Source organism: Panthera tigris, chromosome F3, assembly GCF_018350195.1.
Source record: "Panthera tigris isolate Pti1 chromosome F3, P.tigris_Pti1_mat1.1, whole genome shotgun sequence".
Lineage (NCBI taxonomy): Eukaryota > Metazoa > Chordata > Mammalia > Carnivora > Felidae > Panthera > Panthera tigris.
The window spans coordinates 2,771,719-2,793,814 of record NC_056678.1 but is presented as its reverse complement, the minus strand read 5'-3'; the positions used below and the strand labels follow the sequence as shown (position 1 = coordinate 2,793,814).

At 56.3% G+C, this 22,096-nt stretch overlaps 2 protein-coding genes across 10 annotated transcripts in view; one reads left to right on the top strand and one right to left on the bottom strand.

The window, feature by feature from the left end:
• The window catches only part of LIN9 (lin-9 DREAM MuvB core complex component), a 61,813-nt gene extending 59,947 nt beyond the window's left edge, over window positions 1-1,866 (top strand). For all 9 annotated transcript variants that reach the window (XM_042975917.1, XM_042975922.1, XM_042975926.1 and 6 more), the window contains one exon: window positions 412-1,866. In XM_042975917.1, the coding sequence (XP_042831851.1) occupies window positions 412-517 (106 nt within the window). In that variant the 3' untranslated portion in view covers window positions 518-1,866. The remainder of the gene's footprint in view (window positions 1-411) is intronic.
• Window positions 1,867-4,953: 3,087 nt separating this feature from the next.
• Window positions 4,954-7,176, bottom strand: MIXL1 (Mix paired-like homeobox). The gene is given in 3 exon segments (XM_042976460.1): window positions 4,954-5,405; window positions 5,408-5,651; window positions 6,892-7,176. Coding segments are annotated over 3 exon segments (588 nt in total). The 3' UTR covers window positions 4,954-5,346.
• Between the last annotated feature and the right edge of the window lie 14,920 nt (window positions 7,177-22,096).

Genomic DNA, 22,096 nt, shown 5'->3' with positions numbered 1-22,096 from the left:
GGTTTTAAGAATTAGGCGTGTAAGTTTTTGGCCTTTAAATAAATTATAAAAGAGCTCGTCAGTTCTGTGCCATCTATGGACGGAACAGAAATGGCACGTGCGTGTTGCGGAGGAAGGAATCCGAAGACGGGCACCGTGTGGACCTGGGCGGGGTGGAGGCGCCTCTGAGGCGATGGTCCCCAGAGAGAGCGCCTTCGCCCCCCCCCCTTCCCTCCTACCTTTTCACTTCGTCCTGCAGTGGGGGTGGGGCCGCTGGGGTCGTAGCCAGCCTCACGGGGAGATTCAGTCCTTCCTCGGGGTCATTTCCACAGCCCGCTCTTCAACTCCAGTTCAGCCCTTCCTTCTCGCAGAAGTCTTTTCCCGACGTAGTGAGATGGCGCAGCTCACCGCGTTTCTTCCTTCCTTCCTCAGCTGCTTCCAGAACAACGTGGAGATCCACGTCGCGCACATCCAGAGCGGCCTCAGCCAGATGGGGAACCTGCACGCCTTCGCCGCCAATGACACCAACAGGGACTGAGCGGAAGACGTCGCGCTCCGGCCGCGGGGGACCCGCTTCGGAGTGTTCCCGCGCGCCCCCCCCCCCCCCCCCGGGCTCCCAATCCCGAGTTACGGGGTCCCGGAACGCGGGGGAGGCCGAAGCTCCGAACGAGGCACTTGAGGACACTGGGCCGCCTGGCCCTGCGCCGCTGACCGGCTTCCTGCTTGTTTTCCTCTTACCGTCCGGCTGCGGCAGCATCGCTTACGGCACCTGCTCGGGGGCGGGTATCTTTCGGCTGAAAACGTCCGAACGCTTTTTTTAACGCGCATGAACTCAGCCCGACACACGCAGGCGGCGCCCGCAGCGGAGAGCGCGAGACGCGGCCTTGGGGCGGGTGGCCCGGGGCCGTGTGGCGGCGCCAGCCAGCGGGGAAGCGACAGCCCGGGCTGCCCCAGCCGCGTACCCTTCGGAAGGTCGTTGCCGGAGCGCGCCCTCGAGGCGCGGAGGCCCGGTCTGCGGGAAGCCGCCGGAGCACGGGTGGGAGACGCGGGCCCCACCAGCAGACGTGATGGACGGAGCGCGACCTGGGCCTGCACGTCATTTTCTAGTAATAGATGTTTTAATTTATCATAATTTATAAAAGAAACCTCTGTTGTTCGTCGAAAGAAAATGAAGGAGCAGGAAACGAAAGTACTCGCAAAATGGCTACATTTCGGCAAGTGGATTTGGTAGGCCTTGTCCCGTCACGTCAGGGCAAAAAGTGCCGTGGTGAAATGTATTTAAGAAGACTGACGACACACTATTTTCGTATGTTGTTTATTTGCACAACTCGAACCAGATTACTGGTTAAAATCCAACCGTACACAATTTATAAAGTCAAAAGATTTTATAAGGAAAACGAATATAATAACCAGTGCAACGAAATGCAGAAAAAAAAAAAAAAAAAGGTTTGTATGCGGTCGTGGGGTTTTTTTGGTTGTTTTTTGTTGTTTTTAAAGGAAAACCCTGCCTACGATGTTAATCTTGTACAAAGTGTGTATTTGGAATTTTCTTTGTTTTAATATAGAATATTATAGTCAAAATATAATAAAATTGTTTTCAGATTTGGAGTTTCGGGTATAGCTGTAGAGGTGACTTTGATTCTTTTAGCTGGCCCATAAAATGGGACTTTTTATATGTTGATGTATAATAAAACTAAAACAAGATTATTTTCCATTTGAAAGTTTTGTATAGTTTAAAAATGCTTCCCTATTCTTTGTTGGTCTTGTGCCACTGCAAACCTTTAGCGCAGAGTTTATATTTAGCTAAACAGTTATGTTAATTAAGAAATGCATAAATCCTTTATTCTTAATATTTGTAATTCTAAATAAATTGATCTATGAAAAGGAGTATTGGCTACCATTTTCACTTAACTGATACAAGTTGATAAGTATTCCTTCTATTTAAAAAGTTTTGGGGCACCTGGGTGGCTGTCAGTTAAACAGCTGACTCTTGATTTCAGCTCATGATCTCCCGAGTCATGAGATCGAGCCCTGCATTGGGCTCTGTGATGACAGCTGGGAGCCCTGTTTGGGATTCTCCGTCTCCCTCTCTTTCTCTCTCTTCCCCTCCCCCACTCGTTCTCTCTCTCTCTCTCTCTCTCTCTCTCTCTCTCTCAAAAATAAACATTTAATTTTTTTTAATGTTTATTTATTTTTGACAGAGAGAGAGACAGCATAAGCGGGGAGGGGCAGGGAGAGAGAAACACACAGAGTCCGAAGCAGGCTCCAGGCTCCAAGCTGTCAGCACAGAGCCCGATGCGGGGCTCGAACTCACAGACGGCGAGATCGTGACCTGAGCTCAAGTCGGACGCTCAACCGACTGAGCCCTGCCAGGCGCCCCTCAAAAATAAAGATTTAAAAATTTTTTAATAAAAATAAATTTTAAAGAATTGTAATTCCCACGAAGTTATATTTTAGGGGAATCAGTGCAGATTAATTACCAAGTCCTTTTGAATCGCGATTCTGTCCAATAAGACTTCAAGAGAGGGGTTTTTCCATCTCTGCAAATCTTTGAAAAACATTAAGCAAGCAAGTTCTTGGCTTACTGTAGGCCTAGTGAATGTTTGGTTTTAACCTATCCTGCCTAGAATTACGTAAAACACTTTTTACTTGTTTCCCCCGTGCTACCTAAGACTGGTCACACGTAAATCGCACCTGGTCGTAAACGCACGTATCTAGGGGCGCCTGGGTGGCTCAGTGGGTTAAGCATCCGCCTTTCCTTTGGCTCAGATCATGATCTAGCGGTTCATGAGTTCGAGCCCTGCCTCCGGCTCTGTGCTGACAGCTCGGAGCCTGGAACCTGCTTTGGATTCTGTGTCTCCCTTTCTCTCTGCTCCTCCCCCACTTGTTCTCTCTCTCGCTCTCTCTCTCTCTCTCTCTCAAAAATAAATAAACATTAAAAAGACCGCACGTAACTAATTAAGCAGTGCCCAAGTGCTGGCGGCAGGAACTGTGCCTGGGATCGTATTTGAATTTGATTTCTGTTTCAGGAAGAAGAAACCTCAATCATTCAGAGTAGTCATTTGGGGTCCGTTGTATGTGAATTTGCGCGACGCCGCTGCCGCTGAGCACGAGCTCCAAAGAGAGCCGTGGAAGCTGGAGGGAGCACACAAGCCGGCACACCGCACGCTTGCGGGCTCGGTTCTGAGCTCCCCTCGGTTGAGTTCCGGAAACCACATTCCCTTGCTACCGTTGAGAATCTATCAAAAGATGCACCCACTGAATCCTTTCTCTCGAGGGGCACCTGGGTGGCTCAGTCGCTTGAACGTCCAACTCTTGATCTCAGCCCGGGTCTCGATCTCGGGGTCATGAGTTCAAGCCCTGCACTGGGCTCCACGTGTAACACGGGGGGGGGGGGGGGGGGGGGGAGTCTTTCTCTCGAATGCACGCACTTTCTGAATCCTCGCCATTACCACTTGTCTCGCTCCGCCCAGCCACCGTCCCCACCAGCCCGGAACCGGGAGGTCACCCCCCACCTTCTCTAGCATTCCACTCTGCCCCCTCAACTGCAGCTTTCACCAGGTAAGAGTCTTAAAACACAGAACTGGTCATTTTCTCTCCATCTAAAGGCTCAGGGCTCTCTAGACAAACTCAGAACTCTTTTCTAAGCCGCCAAAAGTCACGGTTGGTCTGACCCCTAACAACTTCTCCTGCTTCTTACCCCGCAGGGCCTTTGCACGTGCAGGTCCCCCTCCTCACCCTGCTAACTCCTGACCATCCTACACTTCAGTTTCTCACGGAAGCTTTCCTTGACCATCACGCACCCGTCTCCGGGGCCCTCGCATTTCCGGGCCCTCATAAAGCGCCTGCTAGTAGCCAGCAAGTGTCTGTGCCGTGAACAGACAAGTTTCAAAAGCGCTCGAAACGACGGGAGTGTCACTAGAGAATAAGCATACGGTTTTCCGTGAGGATGGCCTTGCAAGAGGAGACTACTCAGAAGCAGAAATTCTGCATGGGCGGGGGGGGGGGGGGGGGGCTTTAAGCCTATCACGTGATCATTAGTCCTGACGGAAAAGGCCAGGCCGACACAGGAGGCATTATTCGGTGGTGGACAGATGGGTGGACGGAGTCCTGGCCGAGTTCCTTGCTCTTTCAAATATAGTCCCTACCAGGGTGCCCGGGGGGGGGGCGGTTGGAGGGTTGAGCATCCAACTTCGGCTCAGGTCACGATCTCACAGTGCGTGGGTTCGAGCCCCACGTCGGGCTCTGTGCAGACAGCTCAGAACCTGCTTCGGATTCTGTGTCTCCCTCTCTCTCTGCCCCTCCCCTGCTCATGCTGTCTCTCTCTCAAAAATAAACATTAAAAATTGCTTTAAGTCATTTGAAAAAATAAAATTAAAGTAAAATATAGTCCCTACCTTGCATGACAGTTGGAAGTCAGTCTCATAACGCCCGTAACACAGCAGCTAGGGTCTCATAAGAGTTTGAGAGATACAGACTAATGTTCTTAGAGGTCCTAGGCTAAGCATCCGACTTCGGCTCGGGTCACGTTCTCCCGGTCCGTGACCGAGCCTCACATCGGGCTCTGCGCCGATAGCATGGAGCCTGCTTCCGGTTCTCTGTCCCTCTCTGCCCCTCCCCTGCGCTCGCTCGCTCTTAAAAAAAAAAAAAATGAACATTAAAAAAAAAAAACTCAAGTCTGCCACCAAAGCCTGAACTGTCTCCTGATTGCTTCTCGGAGGGGATGTGCTGCTCGGAAAAGCGCAAGTCATTTGAATAACACCTCTGAAAATTAGGGCAACTGGCGTAGAGACGCTGAACACAGCTCAGACTATTCTAGTAACGTCAAGACTGCACAGCCTACACACAGACCTCACCCCCGGCCACCGCCTATACGGTCTCCATCGGCCCTCAGGAGGGTGCAAAGCCTCCACGTACCAAGACGAGCTTTTCATTTATCTCAGGCTAACTTGCAAACGGTAATTTGCACGCATTTCTTTTAATATTTACTTATCTTTGAGAGAAAGAGAGACACAGCGTGGGGGCAGGAAGAGGTACAGAATCAAGATCAGGGGAAGGTTCAGACTTGGTGGCGGCGGGGGGGGGGAGGGAGCCTCGAGCGTTTAAGAGAGAGAGGGGGGCTCATTTGGTCCCCCACGGACAGGAGCGGCCCCGAGAAGGTCGCGCACTGTCCGGGGGGGTGACCTTCCGACCCGCACAACCGCCCTGCTGGCCAGAGACGTCGCCTGCTAGTCTGGGAAGGTCAGCGGAAGGTCTTTCCCATCTGGTGGCCCCTGGAGGCTTCTCCAGGCTTCTAGGGAGAGTGAGGTGTGTCCCCTTTGCCTCCAGCCTCCAGCTCCTGTGGGCTCGGCCCGAGTCCGCCTGTGCTCAAGAGTTTCCAAAGGCAGAAAAGATGTGTTCCTCCCAGGAGTCCAGCTTCGAACCGGGCCTTCAGAGAGGGGGCAATAGGTTTCAAAACCCTGACCCTGGCAGTGAGGGGCAGAGATGCCCTCTCCCAGCCTGTGGGGATCGGGCGGGCAGGTCCCATCGGTTTCAAGAGGCAGCTGGGGCTTTAGGCATTTCGCTTCGCTCCCCTGAGCAGAGCGGAGGAGGAACAGCTCCGGCCTGGCCGAGGGGTGACAGGGCTTCCCGCTCTGACGCCGCGACTTGGCCCGTCTGTTCTGGAACCACACCTGGAAGCGGGGAGACAAGAGGGGCTTTGGGCTGCAGTCCTTGTGCCACGATGGCCTCCACCGTCCCCACGTTCCGGGGCGGCGGGCCCTAGCTCCCTGCTCCGGGACCCCCTGGGTTTCAGAAAGCACTGGGGCCAGCCGATGGGTCGGCATTCAGAACCCCCCGCTTTCCCTGACTCACCACTGCCGGGTGCCTGGCCACCATACGGGGATATTTGCAATGAGAAATAGGGTCACGGAAACAGAAGGGCTCAGAATTTGAGGATAAAATGCTTCTAGGCTTAAAGAGGGGAGGAATTGGGGGCCCCTGGGAGGCTCAGTCGGTTAAGCCTCCAGCTCTTTGATTTCATCTGCGTCACGATCCCAGGGTCGCGGGATCGAGCCTCACCTGGGACTCCGTGCTGAGCGTGGGGCCTGCTTAAGATTCTCTCTCTCTCTCGCTCTCTCTCTGCCCCCCTCCCCCCTTCATGCTCTGTCTCCCTCTCTCTCCCTCTCAAAATTAAAAAAAATTAAAAGATAGGCATTAAAATAACTTAGCAAATCATTCCTGAAAAGTACAGCCCCTCATCAAATCAATCAAGAAGGCACTTTGCTCTGCGGACTCCACCGCTGTGGACAAATTTGCTGCTCACGGTGTCCCAACCAGTCCTGAGGGTGTCCTGCGTAGGAAGCCTCCGGGGCGAACTGCTGAGACCCGCAGGTCATTCCCCCCACCCCACCCCCCACCCCCCGGGGATGCGCAAAAGCAAATCCGCTCCTCCCAGCGCTGAGATGAGGGCTCCCGCTTAGACCTGCGTTTGGACACAGGCCGAAGGGCAGGGGCCTCATCACCCCCGAGCCCCCCGGGTTCTGATCTAAATGTGCAAGAAACGCAGCCGGCTCCAGGGAGCCGCCCGGGCTTCAGGCTTTACCCCGAGATTCCAGACCCAGTACCGGCCCAGAGCGTGGCCTCGGGGCTCCTGGGGGTGACTCGGAGAGTCGCCTGGCCCTGTCCCAAGGGGCCTTCTTCCCAGCGGGGGGAACCCCAGCCGGGCCTCATCGGTCTCTTCTCGTTGAACCGGAGAAAGAAAAAGTATCCAAGGGCTCCCTCTCCCCCTCCCGCTGAGGACTCGGCTTTGACCGTTTCGAGGGGCCCCGAGCGTACCCGACGCCCGAGGCAGGCGCTCCGCCGCACGCCCGCCCGGGCTCGCCGCCCGGGACCCCGGGGCTCCCCGTCCCCCCAACTCCCCCCCCCCCTCACCTGGATCCGGGACTCGGGGAGCAGCGTGAGCGCGGCCAGGCGCTCGCGCAGGTGGATGTCGGGGTACATGGTCCGGCGGAACACGAGCTCCAGCAGCTGCAGCTGCTCGGCGCTGAACGACGTGCGCTTGCGGCGCTGCGACGGGGCGGGCGGCGCGGGGTCCCCGCCCGGGAAGCCCGCGAAGGGGCCGGGGCGCGGGGGCGGCGGGGCGGCGGGGCCGGGCGGGGGCGCGGGGAACGCGGCGCCCGCCCCGAAGCCGAGCTCCCGGGACCCCGCGGCGGCCATCGCTGCGCCAGCCTGTGCGCCGCCGGGGGGCGCGGGCCGCGGATATAGGGCGGGGGCCGGGGGAGGGGCGGCGGCGGCCTCAAAGGGCCGGGCGCGCGGAGGCCCGTGTCCCCCCGGGGGGGCGGCCCCGCCAGACGCCGTGGGAACCGCCGCTTCCGCCGCCGCGCGCGCGCGGGGGGAGGGGAGGCGCGAACTCGGGCCGGGACCCCCGGAGACCCCCGCCCGCCCTCCGGCCCGCCGCCCCTACCCCTGCGATCCCCGCCCGCTGGCCCCCCTCCACCCTGGCGACCCCCCCGCAAGCCCTCTGGCCCGCCCCCCGCTCCGGCGACTCCCACCCGCACCCCGGCGACCCCCGCCCCCCCAACCCTGCGACCCACCCCGCCGGCGACCCCCGCTCTCCCGCCGGTCGCCGCAATCCACATCCCCCGGGGCGGGCGGCCTCCCACTCGGCGGCGGGCCCTGGGGTCGGCCTCCGTCCCGCCCCGCGAGTCCCGGGCAGCGACCCTTGGCCGCCGTCTGGCCGGCGGCCTGGGACGTATTTATTTACCACCCCCCCCAACCCCCCCCCCGCGCCCGCGATGTGCGAGACCCTGTGCCAGGTGGGCCAAGCAGCCCAGCCCCTCGCTCCCCGAAGCGCCCTGCATCCGTGGGGGGCGCGGATTAGGGGGCCGCACGCCCACCCCTTGGGCGGCGGGGGAACCAGGGACGCTGGTGGACGCGGGACCCCGCCTTCCCGGACGTGCCCGCGGGGCCCTCGCGGGAGGCGGGAGGCGGGCCGGCCCGGTGGGCCCCGTTAGAAGAGGCCGTTTCACCGGGACTTGCGCTGTGGTCGTGGGTGGGTGCCTCCCCCGCAGGGTGAGGGGCGCGGGGCCCCCGCGCCGTGCCAGGCGCTCCGCGAACTCAGGTCGCCCTGTGGGAAGAGACGGGCGTGGGCCCCGGGCCTCCTGCCCCCGCCGTCCAGCCCTGATCTCACCAGGACCGCTCTCTGTGGGCAGGGTCCTTCAGGGCCCCGTGAGGCCACCCCCGGAAGACCTTGGATGTCCCGGACGGGCTTTCCAGGTGTCCGGGCAGAAAGACAGACTGCGGGGAGGGACGGGAGCCCTGGGCCCGATTCGCTCCTGGTGGGTGGATGGGGCGGCAGGGACTGTGTGTCCAACCCTCGGGCTCTCCCGGGCAGCCCGCTTCCCCACCTACCCGCCCCACCCCTCCTCTCTCGGTCTCCGTCCCCCGCCCTTCCTCTCCCTTCCTTTCCTGGATCTTGGAGTCTTCAGGCAGAGGGCAAGTGGGACGGGAGGTCAGACCCTCTGTCTGACTGTGCTCGGTCCTTCTTTCCTGAATCGTGGGAGGCTGTGCTATCCTGAGTTCCTATGCCGGGTTTACAGATCAGGAGATAGTTCCAGAATCCAGAGAGGCCCCGAGGACTCGCAAGCCGGCCTCCACAAGACACTGGGGTGCTCACTGGTCAGTTCCCCTGCACCCTCCCACGGGAGGCCGACACCGCCGTCCCCTCCAGTCTTGGGGGTCGTCTTTCAGGCCCCTTGGGCTCATTAGGTTCCCGGTCTCAGGCAGTGATGATGGAGCCAGACCCCCGCAGCCCCAAAGTGCCCTGGGTGTAGCCCCCCTGGGACCGGGAGGCCAGCCTCCGAGGAAGGCCGAGCTTTGCTGGCTGTGTGGCTGCCGAGGTGAGGTTTTCAGCCAGAAACTCTGCCCGGGGTCAGGAGTCACAACGATCCCGGGCTGTGTGGACACCCCCACAGTCCCGTGTCGCAGCCCCGTCCGTCCGAGTCACCTGCTCCCTGTGCCTGGGAGGACAGACCCGCCCAGAGGGACGAGGTGCTGCCCGTGGGCGGTCTTTTCTGCTTTTTGAACTGGCGGTAAGAAATGCCAGCATTCGGGCCGCCTGGGGGGACTCAGTTGGCTGAGCGTCCGAGACTTGGTCATGACCTCACAGCTGGTGGGTTCGAGCCCCTCCGTCCATCTGGGAGCCTGGTCCGTCCATCTGGGAGCCTGGAGGCTGCTCCGGATTCTGTGTCTGCCCCTCCCCTGCTTATATGCCTTCAAGCGCTCTCTCTCTCTCTCTCTCTCTCTCTGTGTGTCTCTGTCTCTTTTTCTCTCTCTCTCTCTCTCTCAAAAATAAATAAACATTAAAAAAAAGAAAAGAAATGCCAGCATTCAGTTTGCAGCCTGGTCATCCCGCACACTGACTAAACAATCATTTTCCTTCATGACTTTTCTGGAAGGCTCGCGGTATATCCCCCGTGTTGAAACAAGACGGCAGCCTTTCCCTCTCTCCTCCCTCTGCTCTCGATGAGGTTTTAATTGCGTGTGCTGGTATTTACCTGAGAAATAACCTCGGCGGGGACACGGTGGGGACACGGTGGAAACCCGGGATCGCAATCGGGAATGAGGGGTTGCGGAGGGAGACTTTATCTTACACCTGCTGGTGCTGCTGTATTTTTGTTTTTGAACTGCGCATATGTTGGCGTTATACGTATATTTTGAAAACCTAGGTTTTTTGAAGGTATTTTAGAGAGCACAAGCCGGGGCGGGGGGTGGGGGGGTGGGGTGGGGGACAGAGGATCCAAAGGGGACTCTGCACTGACAGCAGTAAGCCTGATGTGGGGCTCGAACTAACGAATGGAGAGATCAAGACCTGAACGGAAGTCAGACACTCCACCAACTGAGCCACCCAGGGGCCCCAAAATGAAGTTTTTGATGAGTAAGTGGCAATGTGGCATTCCGGGTTGGATCTGGGTTTTTTTGTCTTTTGGTTTTTTTTTTAATCAAGTCTACACCTGGGGCGTCTGGGTGGCTCAGTTAAGCGTCCGACTTTGGCTCAGGTCACAATCTCGCGGTCCGTGGGTTCGAGCCCCGCGTCGGGCTCTGTGCTGACAGCTCAGAGCCTGGAGCCTGTTTCAGATTCTGTGTCTCCCTCTCTCTCTGCCCCTCCCCTGCTCTTGTTCTGTCTCTCTCTCTCTCTCTCTCTCTCTCAAAGATAAATGAACATTGAAAACATTGTTAGAAAATAAAAAAAGTAAAGTCTACACCCAACGGGGCTGGAACTCACAACCCAAGATCAAGAGTCACATGCTCCACACCGACCGAGCCAGCCGGGTGCCCTGGGTTGGATCCTTAGAAAGGACGAAGGACATTAGTGGGAAAAACTGGTAAAATCTGAATGTTTTTATAAAACTGTTAGAACACGGAAGCAGAGGATGCATGTAATGTATCTGGAAGGAGATACTGTTTCACCGTGAGAATAGATTTCCCGGTTCGGGATTTGCACTGACCAGCGTTAGGAAGCTAGAAGCTTCTACACATCTCATCTGATGTGTATCCGTTCGCTGAAAATTACAGGCTTCCCTCTCCCCTTTTGTTTGCCAGACACGTCTAAACTCCTAAGTGGTTTTTGCCAACCCCGAGGTCGGGATCCCCTACTCAGTTATCCTGTTGGAAGCATACGATGAGTGTTTTTGTTAATTCTTCTATACCCGTTTTTGGAAAACAGAGAGAGCCCCATCGCTGGCAATATTTTTAAAAAAATCATTCTGGTGGGGCTCCTGGGGGGCTCAGTTGGTTAAGCGTCCAACTTTGGCTCGGGTCATGATCTCGTGGCTCGGGGGTTCGAGCCCCGCGTCGGGCTCTGTGCCGACAGCTCGGAGCCAGGAGCCTCCTTTGGAATCTGTGTCTCCCTCTCTCTCTGCCCCCCTCCCCCGCTCACACTCTGTCTCTCTCTCTCTCTCTCTCTCTCAAAAATAAATACACGTTAAAAAACTTTTTTGAAAAACAAAATCATTCCGGCAAGTTATTTGCTCGAGGCTCCATAAGGCACTTTCCTCTACCAAAGCCAGTTTACCAGTTCCGGAATGGCTACCCTGAGGTTCAGGGTTAGCCCAAGGCGAGGGCCACGGAGATCCGGGGTCGCGGTCCCCCCCTCATCCACACCTGGGCTCCGCCCACTCACCACCTGGCCTGCTCAGGGCTTGGGCCCTTATTTGCATCTGGTGTGTCGGTCACCCTTGTCGAACCAGAAGGGGCGGGCAAGGGGAAATAGACGACGCACATCCAGGAAAGAGAAGTGAAGAAGAAAGAGAAAAGCAATGAGCTAAAACAAAACAAAAAAGGATGGCGATCTGCAGCAGCCCCAGCGGGCAGGCGGGAGCCACTCGGGGTCACTGTCCTTCCTTTGCATCCTTAACCTTTCCCCCCACGGCTCCTGTCCTTGACGCCCCCAACATCACAGACGCCTGCCTTTCCTCTCCAAGTGCTAAGTACCCTCTTCCCGGCTTTGTTGTTCAAGTCAGGCCCTCCACGCGGCCCTGAGAGCCGCCCCCGCCCTGCTCCGGGGCTGGTGTTTATTGATCAGAGACCCAGGAAAAGGAGGGTCGATGGCTTCTGCTTCCACCCTGAGTCCCTTTGATCCTGGCCTCGCTTTGATTTCCCCTCCTCTCGCTGCCCTGCCCGGCTTCTTCAGTTCCTGAAGTGTATTCTGGAAGCAGAGGTTACAAGAGATTGAGAGACGACACCCCCCCACCCCCCACCCCCCGCAAAAGGTATTAATGCGCCAGGAAAGCGATAAAAGGTTAAGGGGCCTCTTTTGTTGTTTGGTTAGAGCCAAACGTATTCCAATCACAACGTCCAAATTGCTTTTGAACTCGACACACACGTTGAGTTGTTTTTTGTTTTTGTGTTTTTTTTTTCCTTTCTTTCAGTTATTCCTACCCACATCCTCTGGGTAGCGTCTTTCTCCACCCAGACTCACAGAAGCAAGTGAAGTTAAAAAGAACCCCTCCACGCTGGAGACAGAGAACCATGGGTTTTCCAGGTTTCTGTCCACACGCTTGATCACAAAGAACAGAAACGACCGGCAGCGGATCTGGCCCTCGCACCCGACATTTGTCTACACCTGTCCCTGCAACATGCCTGTTGAGCGCTCTGAATGGGGCCTGGTGCCCCTGAGCTGGTATCTTGCTTAATTTCACGGTAACTGATTTCAATAGAAGCGGCCTCTCTTGGCTACGGCAGCGGACAGGACGGCTCTAAATCATCACCCAGCAAATTCCTCTTCCCTGAGAACTGTTTACAAAGACGTATGTAGGTGGCTCAGAATCGCCCACTGGACTTGAATTCTAGACTCTCCTTTTATGTGGCTGGAACAGAACTCTGGATCGTCAGAATGACTACCTCGGTTTCGTCGCGGACAGTCTCATACAGATTTGGCTGAACGGTGTGTTGAATATCGCTGTAGCATCCGTGCACGGTCTTCTTTTTATTATTGTTGGTTTTTATTTGTTTTTTGAGACAGAGACAGAGAGCCAGTGGGGGAGGGGCAGAGAGAGAGGGAGACACAGACTCCGAAGCAGGTTCCGGGCTCCGAGCCATCAGCACAGAGCCCGACGCGGGGCTCGAGCTCCCCGGAGTAACCGAGGACCCACTCTGGCCTTGGTGTCCCGGCCGGCAAGAGTACTGGGTGTGTGTTTCCAAAATGCTTCCTTTTGCTGCATATTTTTGCCTCTAACAGAGGAGAGACATCGTGCGGGTAAAATACAAAGCCAAGTTGGTCCAGTCAGACGCAGGCTCCCGGTGGGTGTGGGAGATGAGCCGCTTTCCAGTAGGTACTTTTCCATTTTCGTTGGTCCCTGGAGGGACCTCTCGGCCTGTGGGCGTGTAGCTGTCACGGGCACATGAACTTCCAGCACTCTCTCAGGGAGGAGCCAGCGACACAGGCCCCTTCTTTCCGATTGCGCTCAGCAAGCCCCGAGCGCCAACCCTGAGCCGGGCACTGCGCTCCAGGAGGGAGAGGAAGCTCTCCTCGCCGCTGGGCCTTCCTGGTTAGCAGCCGGGCTGCCTGGCCAGCGGGCCAAGTTAATCCTGCATTAATAAAGCCCACCCAAGCGCCACTGACCCAGAGCAAACTGACCCTGGGGAGCGGGCGGTAGAGACTCAGCCCGCCCCCTCATAATGCCCAAAATGTGCTTTCGCTTCGGGCGTTATCACCTGAACAAAAACCCTGCCAGAGAGGGCCCTGCTTTGAACTTGGTTGACTATTCCGGGATTGTTTAAACTCATCCACGGGCAGACTGTGGTCTCCCCGCGCCATTTCCCGTGCAAAGGAAAAAAAAAAAAGAAAGAAAGAAAAAAATGCTCTGTGGGGAAATGGCCCATTCTAGGCCAGTATTCCAGAGTCTGGAATATTTAGTCATATCTGCAGAGGACAAAAGTATTCAACACTACTGAGGCATTCTCTCGAGGAAGAAGTCGAAGAGGCCCCCGCCGGTCAAACAGGACAAGTGGAATGCCAACGAGAATAACAAAAGCAATAGGTTGCAACACATCGAACATGTTAAAGTCCATTCTTTCGTGATGGTCATAAAAAATGAAACTGATCACGTTCGGCCGGTTCCAGGGAACAATCCCTTTATCTAAGAGCTGGCAGGCAGGGGCGCCTGGGTGGCTCGTCGGTCGAGCTCCCGGCTTCGGCTCAGGTCATGATCTCGCAGTTCGTGGGTCCGAGCTCGGTGGGTTCTGTGCTGATGGCTCGAAGCCCGGAGCCTGCTTCGGAGTCCGTGTCTCCCTCTCTCTTGTCCCTCCTCCGCTCCCACTCTGTCTCTCCAGAATAAATAAAACGTGTAAAAAAGGTTAACAACAACAAAAACAACAACCTGGTACGCAAAGTATTTATCCTGCCTTTTCTGTACGACTGTAACTCAAGGTACACAGTGGATAAAGAGAAGGCCCTCGGGACGCAAGCGCTCTGCCGATACCCAGACTACCCAGAGGTGGAAGTGCTCTGATCGGCGGAGAAGGAGTGACAGAGGTACACAATCCTCATTTTGCAACCTTTAATGAAGGCGTGAGCCTGACAGCGATCCTCATGGCTGCTAGCTGTCCTTCCTTGTAGAACACCACCACCACCTCGGAGTGAGTCATTCGCCCCAAAATAGAGATCCGGAACGTAAGCCAGCGATTGGAGCTCGCCACCGGGTCAACAGAAGAACGGGGAGCAGTAGCAGGTCACGAAGCGCTACAGGGACACCGTCAACAAAGCCCAGACTGTGGGAAATTCAGGACAAACGTCAGCCTCTTCATCAAGTACAGTGGAGAGAGAGAAAAAGAGAGAGAGGGGGAGAACCATCTACAGACCAAAAGGGACCAAAGAGCCCTGTCGACTCGATGCAATGCTGGGATCCTGACGTGAACAAACCCCCTGTAAAAATTCACTTCTGGGGCACCCGGCCGGCTCAGTCGGTGGAGCGTTGGGACTCTGGGTCTCCGGGGTGGTGAGTTTGAGCCCCACATTGGGCACAGAGATGACTTTAAAGAAAAGTTCATTTCTTCGACCAATGAGGCATTTCAAGATGAGCTATGAGAAGATATTAGGAAATTGGGGTTAACTTTTTTTGTGTTACGATAGCGATTCTGTGTCATATTTTTACCCCCTTTTAAGAGACAGGTAGAAATAGTGGCAGATGAAGTCAACAAAACGTTCAGGATTTGCTCCAAAATAATCCAGTCTGGGGGGAGGGGGAAGGGTGGGGAGCTACAGAAAAAAGCAAGGTTGGATACGAACTGGTAACAGTTGAGGCGGGGGCATGATCACGGACTATACCATTCTACTTTTGTGTATGTTTAAGATTTTTCCAGAATGAAAAGTTAAAAAAAAAAAAAAAAAAGCAATAGTCCGTGTCCTTGAAGGACGTGGGAGACACTGAACAGGAGGACAAGAGCCCCGCTCTGGGGGGGTAGGGTCTCCCCAGGGAGCTGGGAGCCCAGGCGGAGGAGGAGGGGAGCGGCCCCCTCACTGGGTTCGGGGCGGGGGTGGGTGGGGGGGCCGGAGGAGGGCACCTGTCAGCGTTGAGTGCGCCCGTGGCAGAGGTGGCCGGGCTGGCCAGAGAGCACCTGAGGGGAGTCTGGGTAGGGGGCTTGCCGGGATGAGGAGTTAGTCTCTCTTACTTGGGGTCCGTGAGGCACCTTGGACCTGAGGGCTGGGGTCTCAATCTCAGACTCTAAAAGGCCTCTGTTTCGGCCCCATGGCTGCTCCTGGCACTGAGCCCAGCCCGGTGTCCTCCCCGCGCACATGGCCTCGTCCACGCAGCCACCCCAGCTCCAGGCCTGGGGAGGACGGCTCGGGGCTCTGTCCCCATGAAGCGTGGGTGTCAACCCCCAGAAGGAGCCCTGGCCCCCAGACCGGCTGGGGGGTAGGGTGGGGAGGGCTTCTGCGGGGTCCTCCCGGCCCTCCTGCCCACCGCACCTGACCCGGATCCGAGCACCTGCCTGCCCTCCCTGGGGACCCTCAGAGGCTGGGTCTGGCTTGTCCCCCTTCCCCGCCCCCAACGCGGTATCTGGAACCCGCAGAGGCTCAGGGCGCGGTTCATCATGAATAACAGGCGGGGGTCCGCAGCGTCCCTCGTGAGTGAGCTCGGGCGGGTCCTGCCGTCTCGGGGTCCAGGAACTCCGACAGGAAGCACCGATTCTCAGACTTGTCTTCAGTCAGTCCCTTATCACTTGTCCGATCCGGGGCAGGCCCCCACCCCTCAAAGCTTTGCTTTTCTCGGGCTTCAGTGTCTGGGGGAGCAGAGGGACTTACCCACCAGGGGGGCTTCCTTGGCCGGAAGTGCCGGCCAAGGGCAAGAGAGGGCTCTCCAAGCCGGAAGTCCGGGCCAACACGCGCGGTAATGAACACGCACCAGAACACGGCCCGGGGGGTCCCGATGACCCCGACGGCGGTGCTGGAGGGACCCTGTGCCCTCTCTCCGGCTCTGCCCACCCCCCACCCCCGCCCCCGCCCGTCTGTCACGTCTCACCAGCTGCCCTGCAGTGTGTCCTCAGCTGTGTTCACCTGGGCACCCACCTGGCCTGCGAGCTCCCCGCGGGGCAGGACCCCAGGTGTGCGGGGTGGGGGGCGAGGGGTGCTCTGGGGCCAGCTCAAAGGGTGCACGAGGGCCGTGAGCCCCCGAGGGTGCCGCGGTGAGGATCGCTGAGACAGAGGACACGGGGAGGGGGGGTATGCGTGCAAGAGCAACCGTGGGGTTCACCGTCTCTTTCTGGAAGGCTCCATGGGGTCTCTGTCAGCCCCTGTACGTCTATCTCGCGAGGAACTGACCCGGGTGGTGGGGGGGACGCTCAGCTGGGGTGACTGACAGCCGCCCCCCCCAGAGCCTCAGTGTTGCCAGCAGGGAAATGGGCGCGGCGGTACCCGCCTGCCACCTTCTTCCTGGAGGTTCTCTGAGGCTGGAAGCTTCTCAGGGCATTTTCAAAGGCTCCGATGAAAGGCGCTGGTGGGATGAAACGTTCTCGGGGCCATAGGAAGTTTCTCGCAGTTTTGAAGCCTTGGAGGCTGCAGGAAGTGGTCAGTGACGGGTACTTGTGAAGCCCCGGAGGGTGATGAGGGTGGAGAATTAGCAAGCCGATCGGATGGGCCACACCTGGGGCGTGAGGGGCCCTTATCTGGGAGGAAAATCTGTCATTTCCCTGGGGGTGGGGGGGCATGGGGTAAGTGCTGAGCACGGGGTGGAGGCCAGAATGGCGGGGCCTTGGACAAGGCCTGCCCCTCCTCGGGGCCTCAGTTTCCCCATGTGTGAAAGGAGAATGACTTTAAAACCCTGACTGCAGGCTGCGCCCCAGCTCTGCTGCCCTCCCTGGCTTGGAGACCCCAAGTCAACACGCTATCCCCGCCCGGGGTATGCTTGCAAGGGTGCTGGTTTGAGTCTCACCGGGTCCCACGAGGGGCTCTGGACCTGCCCCGGGACCTTGCCGGGCAACAAGGATTCTTTGCTGGGTCACACTTTAGTCTGGCCTCTGAACCTTCCCCAGACCCATCTGGAAACTTCCGGGTAAAAACCCAGTGTTAGAAAGGACGCTGCTGGGTCAGTTTGGCGGGAACACGCCCTCCCTCCCCCCCTTGTGCCCCAGTGTTCTCCACTGCCCCCAGGTGATCTCTGGCCCCTTTGGCCTGCCTCCGACAAGGATCCTGTTGGGTCATTTCAGCCAGAACCCCCCCCCGCACCCCGCCCCCTGCTATAATTTAATGTAATTTTAGTAATGACCTTTCAGTAATCTTTCCTGCACTGCCCCACCTGCTCGTTGGCTGTACCCCCACTTGCCCGTGCAGTGTTCCCAGATGAGACCGATCTCTGTCCCTCCCCTGCTCTATTGTATCGAGATCGTCCCGGGAAGTCTGAGTGGCTCAGTCAGTTAAGTGTCCGACTCCGGCTCAGGTCATGATCTCGCAGTTCATGAGTTCGAGCCCCGCGTCTGGCTCTGAGCTGACAGCTCGGAGGCTGGAGCCTGCTGTAGATTCTATGGCTCCCTCTCTGTCTGCCCCTCTCCCATGCATGCTCTCTCTCAAAAATAAATAAAGACATTGCAAAAAAAAAAAAAAAAAAAAAGATTGTCCCGAATAAAGTCTGCCTTTCCACTTTTCACAAGTGTCCTGCTAAATTTTTTCTTTACCGCAGAGTCTGGCCATTTGGAACACACCGTGCGGGGGCCTCCTGACCCAGAACAGCCCTCAGGCCGTCTGTCCCCACAGCTACAGGAAATGGGAGAAGAGTGAGTGATGTGTTGGGAGTTGCAGGGACAGAAGGGACAGACAGAGGTGGCCAGACACCCAGTGGGTTTTTCTTTTGCACCAAGTCCTTTGGCCCCCGGCCCCTCCTTCCTGTTGCTAGGATCACTGCCCGCCCCTCCTCGTTTTCCAGAATCTTCCCTTCCTTCCCCCCCCACCCCGCCTCCACGTCTGAGGCTCTGTGGCCGGCCCTGAGTGATGCCCCAGGCCTGTGTCACTTCATACAACAAGGCTGCAGTGTGCAGTGGACAGAAGGCGGTCCTCGACTGCCCAGACAGCCACCTCTTAGCTACCTGTGTTGCAGGTGCATTTTCATCTGAGGCCTCAAAACGCTTAGGACTCAATACGTTGAGCTTTTACTCCAAAATCTTTACTTAGTTTAGTTTTATTTTTAAAAAAATTTGTTAACATTTATGAGAGAGACAGACAGAGCGTGAGCAGAGGAGGGGCAGAGAGAGAGAGAGAAGGAGACACAGAATCTGCAGCAGGCTCCAGGCTCTGAGCTGTCAGCACAGAGCCCAACACGGGGCTCGAACCTACGAACCAGGTCATGGCCTGAGCCAAAGTCGGACGCTCAACCGACCGAGCCACCCAGGTGACCCTACACCTCTCTCAAGCACTCAAGCCTGTAGCCTAAGCCTAGTGCTGACAGCTGGTTAAAGTCCTCGTAAGAATACAGGCGGATCATGGGGCGCCTGGGTGGCTCGATCGGTTGAGCATCCGACTCTCGATTCCGGCTCAGGTCATGATCTCACGGTGTCCCCCGTGTGCCTGCCTTGAGCCTGGTGCTGGGAGGACCGTGGTGAACACAGCGCTCGCGTTCTGATGGAGAGGAAAGAGAAGAAACAAAATAAGCGATTGATGATACAACAATTTAGCACGGCATACCCACATCGCTTATTAGAGGTGCTACAAAGAAACAGTGGGAAGGAGGAGGGGATGTGCGGAGCCGATGCTCTTGAACGCAGGGCAGGGCCCCCCGGGGAGAAGGAGAAGGCCACACTGGATAACGACTCCCGGGTGGTGGCCGTGGCCACCTGGGCAGGGACAGCCCGCAGGAGGCCCCGGGGACAGCAGGTCCAGAGTATGAGGTAGGAGGCAGTGGAGAGACAGGTGGGGGGAGGGGGAGGTGACAGCGGGTGGGGTGGGGGCTCCAGGATCGCCCTGGGCGGTGATCTGTGACAGCAGCCACTGATTACGTCCCCTTGTGCTGAGCTCTGTACTCACTGCGGTCCCTACTGGAACATTCTCTACTCAAAGCCCGGAAGCAGCCCCTGGGTGGTAACTACATTCATCGGCCCTGCTTTCATGGAGGTGATATTCACGCAGCATGAAATTAACCACTTCTGAGCGTCGGAAACAGTGACGCTTTGTACACGTGCAGCCGTCGGCCGTCACCTGCGTCTGGACACGTGGTGTCCTTGGCCCCGAGGGAGACGCCCCCCCCCCCCCCCCCCCCGCCCACTCCCCAGTCCTGCTCTTTCCCTCCCCCAGCCTCTAACAACCACCAGCCGGTCTGTTGTCTTTCTCTGCCGACTGGCCTCTTCTGGATATTTCATATCACGTGTGACCTTTCGTGACCGGCTTCTTCCACTTGGTGCAACATTTCCAAGGCTCACCTAACGTGTCCCCTACTCCGTTCCCTTTTATGGCTGGGTAATATCCAGTTGTACGGACATCACTTAATTTTACAGGTAAAGAAATTGGGGCTTTGGGGATGGGACGGAATAACTGACTCAGGCCTCGCTCACCCAAGCAGCTTACCGGCCGAGGCTGGACTTGATTCTGTGTCTCCCGCTCTCTCTGCCCCTCCCCTGCTCATGCTCTCTCTCTCTCTCTCTCTCTCTCTGTCAAAAATAAATTAAAAAAACATTAAAAGAGAAAAAAGAAATTGTGTTGTGAAATGGCATTTATCGCCATGAGCGAACAATATATTGCTGAGTGGGAAAAGCAATGTTCGTGACAACACAATACGGGAAATACACCATTTTCTACAAACAAAGAAAATACGCACACGTATATTCGCAGAAAAGCTTCGGGAGGGGGCATCTCCCAAAATATTAACTCTGCTTATTTTTAGATAAGGAAGGTTATAGGTTGCACTCACTTATTAAATCTGGGGTTGGGGGGGGGATCCACCAACAAATGCTGCTTTAAAAATCCATCAGTCAGTTGGAGGACTCCCCAGAGAAGTCCCCAGAGAAGTCCCCAGAGGCCCCAGAGGCCGCTTGCTGCCCTCTCCTGCATTTCTCCTCCACGGACAAGGAGAAACCGTTGCGAAGCTTCTCCCAGAGCCGGGAGGATCCTTCTCTGCAGGAAATCCAGGAAGGTGGGGCTCGAGGTGGGGACAGTGGGTGGGTCAGCAGAGCTGTGGGGACTTTGGATCCAGTATGGCTCTTCCGGGTGGCTCAGTTGGCTGAGCGTCCGACTTCATCTCCGGTCACGATCTCGCGGTTCATGAGTTCGAGCCCCGCGTCGGGCTCTGGGCTGACAGCTCGGATTCTCTGTCTCCCTCTTTCTCTGACCCTCCCCCGTTCGTGCTCTGAAAGCCAGTTGCCGAACAAGATGTGTACGAGAGGCACATTTGTGTGCAAATACACGTATGCCCGTGTATTTGCAGATGCACAGAAAAGAATGCAGGGAAGGAAGGGTGCGTGAGAAACTCGAGTCTCTGGGAAGCAGGCTTTTCAGGTGGGGGAGGGGACTCCTACTCTCCACCTTCCACCCTTTGGTGCCTCGGGAATACATTTTCACCACTGATCCGTGTTATTTTGAGGTTACTTACAAAGTAAAGGCATTAAAGAGACGTTATAGGTATATATTCGTATTTTGTATTTGTTCAGATACAACGTATACTTGTGCTTAGTATTAGGAAAGACTCACAAATAAAACGGGCAGGGAATGAAAAGAATGAGCAAAGACTGCCCGTTCCCACCGGCTGGGAACGGCCACAGCCCTGCCTCCCAGACAGCCTGAAAAATTTCTTTTCAAATAAATAGATGACCCTGATATATGGCCCTGTGCCCGGGGACACTCTTGGTACTTATTTTAAGGTCCTTTATAACGGAGATTTTATTTGATTATCACCCTGATGTCTGCCGGAATCCTGCAGTCTGACACCTAGAAGACAGCCCCCAGGTCCCTGCTCTGGGGGCTCGCTCACCACATTTTCCTGGATATCAGGACATCCTGCTGTTTGAAGATATGCAGTGTGACAGGGGCTGTCCTCAGGACTCTTCAGAGGTTCTGCCTCTGAAGCCTCACAGGCGTTTCTGTTTTTCTCGGCCTTGGGGGACAAGCAGCCTGGGCGGGTGGGGATCCGTGGGCGGGGCTGGGGACACTAGGATGTCTGTCCTGCCAGGCTCAGATCCTTCCCCCAGACTCTCACTTCCTGCGGCTGGACAGCCATGGAGACCACAGGCCAGTCCGCGATCATCCGAGCCCAGGACCTGAATTTGACCAATGAACACGGTGAGCGGTTTGCACACTTTGAACCCACGCTAAAATTTCCGGGGCGGTATCGACGTCTGCACTAATTTCTCTCGAGTTGTTCGCAATTTCGAAAATCCTATCACCGACCGCAGCCCCCCGCGATCCGGCTGCTTTCGTGGCAGATGCTTTCCAGGCGTTTCCGCGCACGGACGAAACCCTGGCCCGCTTGGCTGTTACACTTAAACGTACAGAGTTCTGTTACCAGAAGCTCTGCCTGCCTTTCTGTTTCATATAACATTTAAGAGCTGGCGCAGAAATGATTGTGCAGATATGTTCTTTTATCTAGGGATTTTTTTTTTTTTTCAGATAGTAAACGGGATACCAAAAATGATCCATTTTATAAGACGCTTTGGGTCTCGTAAGGTTGAGATCCACGGCCCTCGGACCTCCAGGCACATCAGAACAGGACCACGTCTGTCTGCGCCCGAAATATATCGCCCACTAAATATTCGTTGAGTGAATATCTCAATTACGGCAATAATTTGGGGAAGTTGCCATCAGCCCCTTGCTCTGTCCTGTGCATGTAGCGACTGTTACTCTCCCTCCGCAGAGCAGGTCCTGGGGATGTGTCCTTGCAACCCCAAGATCAAGAGTTGCACGCTCCACTGACTGAGCCAGCCAGGTACTAAATTCCACTTAGTGGATGTATATATCCCCCTTGTCCCTTATGTTGTAGGGGCGCCCGGGTGGGTCAGTCAGTTAAGCGTCCGACTTCGGCTCAGGTCATGATCTCATAGTTCGTGGGTTCGAGCCCCTCCTCCGCTCATGCTCTCTCTCTCTCTCTCTCGGTCTCAAAAATAAATAAGCATTAAAAATAAATAAAATGCTGTTGTAATAAACATTCCTGGGCCTCTATCTTGG